This window comes from Geospiza fortis, unplaced genomic scaffold, assembly GCF_000277835.1.
Source record: "Geospiza fortis unplaced genomic scaffold, GeoFor_1.0 scaffold16, whole genome shotgun sequence".
NCBI lineage: Eukaryota > Metazoa > Chordata > Aves > Passeriformes > Thraupidae > Geospiza > Geospiza fortis.
In genome coordinates, this window is record NW_005054302.1 from 4,302,409 (window position 1) to 4,307,997 (window position 5,589).

The 5,589-nt window shown below is 39.2% G+C and overlaps 1 protein-coding gene across 1 annotated transcript in view; it reads right to left on the bottom strand.

Moving 5' to 3' along the window:
* The window catches only part of FDX1 (ferredoxin 1), a 33,583-nt gene extending 32,782 nt beyond the window's left edge, over positions 1-801 (bottom strand). The window contains exon 1 of the mRNA XM_031066047.1: positions 516-801. Within this exon, the coding sequence (XP_030921907.1) occupies positions 516-801 (286 nt within the window). The remainder of the gene's footprint in view (positions 1-515) is intronic.
* Positions 802-5,589: the final 4,788 nt, after the last annotated feature.

Consider the following 5,589-nt stretch of genomic DNA (forward strand, 5'->3'; position numbering starts at 1 on the left):
AGGTTACACCGTAGTAGACATGTGGCAGTCGGGTCGGGCCAGCTGAGTGCGGCGGTGTGGGAGAATAATAAGGAATTACTTCATAAACAAGTGCTGTGGAGCATCTGTTGCTGTCTATTGTTTTCGACAAATGCGCGTTTTTAAGAGTCCTTAAGTACTGACCGACGTAACGGGCGCAGCGGCCCTGAATGAGCCTTTGTGCATTGTTTTTTTGAATGGATTAATGTTTTGTACAAGTCGTGCGCATTTGTAATTAACCTTGTCGCTTAAAGTTTAGCGCAGATAAGGGGTTTAAGTTTCAACTTTGTGGAATTCCCTTGTCTTTTGTCAGTTTCTTAATCTGAACGCGAAAAAGAAAAATCTCTTTGGACTCCATGCCAGCACAACTAATCACTTTGGTTGTAAGGTGCTGTTAAGCTGTCTTTTCCAGTCTGTCTAACACCCTAGACAAGTATTTCGTGTTCCTCTTTCTAGTACAGGCTTTTAAGAAGATTCCATTTTTCAAACTGAGTTACGGGAGTGGCATTTTCTGAGTTTTAAGTAGTTCAGTCTCTGTGGCTGGTTCGCGTCAGGCTTCAGATGTATCGCTGCACGTCGCTCTGGTTTGTTTCCATCGGCGATGCCTGTCGCCGTGTCTGTGCCACGGGAGCGCTTTTGGGGACGCGTGTGCCTGCGCAGCGCCTGGCACATGGAGAAGATTGTGGAGATGCGGTTGTTGCTGTCAGCTCTGGGTGCGTTGGCACAGCGCTGCTGGGCAACGTGTGCTCCCGGGGAAGATGTGGAGTTGGTGTACAGTAACATTATGGCTACTGCCATGAAGTTGTTTTTTAATCTTTAAAGATGGCACAAGTAGCAACTCTTTTTGGATTATAAGACTTACCTCTATTGATCTATTGATTTAGCATGAGGGACTGTGAGAAAAATAAAGTTTAATCGTTAAAGATGGCACAAGTAGCAACTGTTTGTTGGATTATAAGATTTACCTCTATTGATCTATTGATCTAGCATGAGGGACTGTGAGAAAAATAAACTGCGAGTCAGTACAGTGTTCCCAGATAAGCAGCCTCCCAGCAAATGGCAATTGCAAGGCAGTGGCATATTTCCAAGCTTTGTACTCAAGTGACACAGTCGTTCTGCTAGCTTGGGAAACTGGAGAGCAAAAGTGAAACATCTTTAGAAAATGCATGAAAAAATGACTTGGTGTGACATGTCTGGAGCTGTCCAGAGAGTTTTTGTTGAGTGCTGACTCAAAGAAAAGGGGTGAAAGTGTGTGTAGAGATGACAAAAAGAGTTTTGCTCTGACTGTTTCTGCCATTGCAGGGCTATGGTAATAGTACTGCCAAAAAAGGTTATTTCACAGAAAATTGGGTAAAGCTGTAAAGAGTGCGAGGATTTAGATCCTGCTACGAGCTGCAAAACCAGGAGAGTAAGACGTGTAGATGTTATGACGTGAGAGGCAGTTCCTGGCAGAGTTCCTCTAGCCTTTGCCAGGATAGGTGAACGGCCTTTCTTCTTCAGCAGCCTCGCTCCACTTTTTGAGAAGGGCTGCCTCTGTTGCCAGAGGTGAAGAGGAAAGTTGTTGTAGGCATGACGTCTTTCTGTTGGATGTGTTAAATACATCAAAGCCGTCCTATCGCTTTATATTGCATTAGAAGTCTGTGGGAGTAGAGGAAAGGGAGGATTTTCAAGTTTGTAAATGTAAACAAAGCTTTTATACAAACTTCTGGAGAAAGAGCTGATTGTGGAAAGATACTGATCCATTAAAGCAGCACCCAGTGTATCCTGCATGCTCAGCAAGTTTACTCCAGAGCTGAAGGAGCCTAGGTGAACTCTTTCCTTTCAACACCAAAGAACTGCATTTGTTGGCTAACTGTACCAGTAGGCTAATACTTAGCTGTACTTTGAATATAAAAAATGTTTTTTTCCTTTCTGCTTTAGATATTTATTAATCACTCTGTGGAATGAAACCTTCAAGTCATATAGTACAAAGAAGAAGAAATGTGACATTGGCCCAAAAAGGCAGTTAATCTTTACACTAGAACATTGCACTTTAAGAACTCTAGCTAGTCCATATGGAGAATGATGAGTGGCCAGTTCATAGGTTTCCTTTATTTTATGGAACTGGTTGTAAGAGACTTAACAGCATCATTCAGAAAATACAATACTTGACTTTGAGATCAGATATACCCAAAATTCTGGGCACATGCCCTATTTCTTTGCTAACTATGTTTAGAGAGAGGATTATTGCACTTGGAAGCTACAGTACTTTTGTCAGTGTATATTCATGATTTCCATTTTTGATGGTGCATCCAGTGGTAAGATTGGCCATTCTATCATTGTAGGACTCTTCAGAATCTTTGAATTATTTCCTATAGTGCATTTGGGGGTTCTTGAAGTTAAGGTTACTAGACTCAATAAATATTAAGTGTATGTAAATCATGAAGCATGATTAAAACATACCAGTTTATGAACTGGCAAAACTGCAAGTAGTGCAGAAATATTCTTTGACTGGTATGAAGTTGCTTTTAATTGAATTGAATTAACTGTGTTGGCAACTGCCAGGTTTTCATTTTACTTCTGAAGTTGACAGGAAGTTCAGTTTAGAAGAAACACTAACTCTTCAAAATGTATTTTCCTATAGATACATTGAATACATAAGTTGTACTAGTTCTATTGTAGTTATTTTTCAGACGCAGCAAGCCTATTTTGGTTGTTTCAGGGAAGGGAGGGTTGGGGGAAATAGTGGTTTTAAGAAGGGAAAGATACAGTATATTAAAAAAAAGTTAGCATGTAAAACTCTAGCACTGGTCAAATCTCAATTTTTGCATAATAGGTGTACAATTCAGGGTTGGATTTTTGGTTGGGGTTTTTTTCTTCTTTTTTTCTTTGTCTTTTTTTTTTTTTGGTGAGATAAATGTCTTGTTTTAGTTCCCGCCCTGGTTTGCTTATATTGCAGACAACTGTGTAGGCGGTCGCTCTGTCCGTCTGAAAAAGATGTATGCAGAAGTAAAGTCTGTGGCAAATGAACTTCTTTATTGGATTGCAGCAAGTGTGTCATTAGGGAGCTGTTAGTGTGAAAGATGATTGCCCTGCAGACATTCACAGACTGCTTTGGAGTAGAGAGACATTTCTGTGGAAATCTGAGACCAGTTAGTCAGGTCCAATGGCCTGTGAGTTGCCTATTGCTTCCCCCGCAAAGATTTAAAACTTTTAGGTACCACAAAAAATGGAATGGGATAAGACTTTGAAAAGAAAAAGTATATTAATTTCAAATAAGTTTCTGTTAATAAATGAGTGAATCATATTGCTGTGGGTAAAGCTCTGTGGTCCCTGACATCTATCTGTATTTAGGGAAACAGATGGTCAACCTCTTGCTCAAGTTTAGGAGGGATGCTGCTGGAGGGGCTGCTTCTGAGAGAAGGCCCTAAGCTATCAGACAGGCATCCTGCTTTTGAGTGTTGTGTCCCTACCAGCCAAGCATCCTGCTCGAGCTTTCTGCCTGCTATCCCATCCTCACCTGACCTCAGACCCATGGCTGTGTCTATGAATGTTTCTTTTGAAAACAGCTGCTGCATAAATTATTTGACAGAATTTTGGCATCAGGCATTTTATGCACCATCATTTTCTGAAGAAAGCTTTCATTGTCATCTTTCAACAATTGCTTTATTTGTTGCTTTCTGTGGCATAACTCAAAACTTGGGTGATACTGATTTAAAAATCTCAACTGCCTTGTAGTGAAACTAATTGAAATCACAGCTTTTCATTTCAACAGAGTTCTTGACGTTCTGGATGACTTTTTTTATCTGTTTGTGATGTGCAGCCTGCTGATACTTTTGTTGTTTTGGTCCAGATTACTGCATATACTTCTGAAGGTCCTGAGTGTTGTAGCAGTAGGAAGTCAGCAAAGTCATGGCCCTGTTAATCCTGATTTGGAAGAGGGACCTTGAGGATTTTAAATGCTGAAGTGATGAGCCTTTATGCCTTGTGGGTCACAAGCTGGTTTCAGAATACAGGAATCAAAAGGAATATCATTCTCAATCCCAGCTGACTGGGGTCTTTTTTGCTGGGTTTTATTGTTGGGGTTTTTTGGTGTGGTTTTTTTTTTTTCACTATTTGCAATGCCATTTCCCATGAGTGTTAAGATTAAAGTAAGTGTAAGTAATTAGTTGCTTCAAAGTTAAGAATTTGGCATCTGCTAAATATAAATTTATCTGAACTGGCATTAGTAGCAAAAGCGAACTGCCACTCCAGTAATAACAGTGGAGATACACAATATTTTGTGTGGCTGCAATTTTTGGTTTCTTTTGGCCCAGTGTTTCCCCTCATGTTTGTTTTGTTTTTAATGTTAGCTGGTGCCAATGATTGGGAAAGATAGTGTGATTTTCAGTTTTTATTCAGTGCTTATTTGATGTCAATGTTTGCAGTTTTAAGATCGGTGAACTTCTTGATTTGTATATAAATATAACAGTTACAATGCACTTGTGTGACTCTACTGTTTCAAAATTGCACAATGTTTTGACTATGAAAGCATATTCAGGCTGACACAGGCTGGTTTTTGTATTATATATAGTAAGACTGACACAGGTGGGTTTTTTGTATTATATATAAAATGGAAACAATGGAAATAAGTTCAGCACAGTTGTCTATAAATTTGTACTTGGCTAAATTTTTTAAAAAGAAATTATAGATTTTTTTTTTACATTTGTAGAAAATACTGCAAGCAGACACTTCAACAAAAAATACACGGGATGCTGTTTGTTTTGCGTAGATTTTATTTTTTTTCTGTTGCTCTTATACTGTGATAATTTCTGAGGCCCATGAGGTCTGTGGGACTAACAGTGAGACTTCATTTTTATTGAGTTTTACTTAAGAGGATTCTTGATTTTTGCTGATAACTTTGTTCTCTTGCATGTGAAAACATGTCTCCCAATTGTGGTTTGATGACATAGGATTAACCTGTAAAACTGTAGTAACATTTCTGATTTTAAAAGTTACCTTAAGGTTTTAAAGTAAATTTTCAAATAAATAATTTTTGGTTTGTTCGTACTATTATAGCAAAGTGTTTGAGTAAACCCCAAAGCAAAAATCTGGGACATGTTCATGAATGAATTTGTGGTGATAAAATGTATGAGGGTATGACAGTCATTGTAGAAATTGCTAGACACGTTGTCTCTTAGAAAGACCTCAGAGAGGAATCATTTGATAACACAGATCTTGGTCCTGTGCCATGTGCTGTCATTGCTCTCCTGGGGACTGGGCTCCCTTATCTGTCATCTTACCATACCCCTTCTTTTCAGTGCTCTGTAACTAAAGGCACAGGAAGGTAGCTGTGCTACTTTCTGTTCCTTTTGGTACTGTTGAGTTGGCACACTCACAAAATGGTGGGTGAGAATCTAATTTAGCTTTTGCATCCTTAATTAACTGAGTGTAACTCTAGGGCTTCAATCTGCCTTCAGTTTTTCAAGCACTGAACCTCTGCTGTCAGAGGTGAGTACAGGGATTACTACAGCTTGGAATCCTGCTAACTGTTAGCAGAAATTAGAGCCAAACTTGTTTTGGTTTCTGTTATTCTCTTGAATTTTTCCAAGG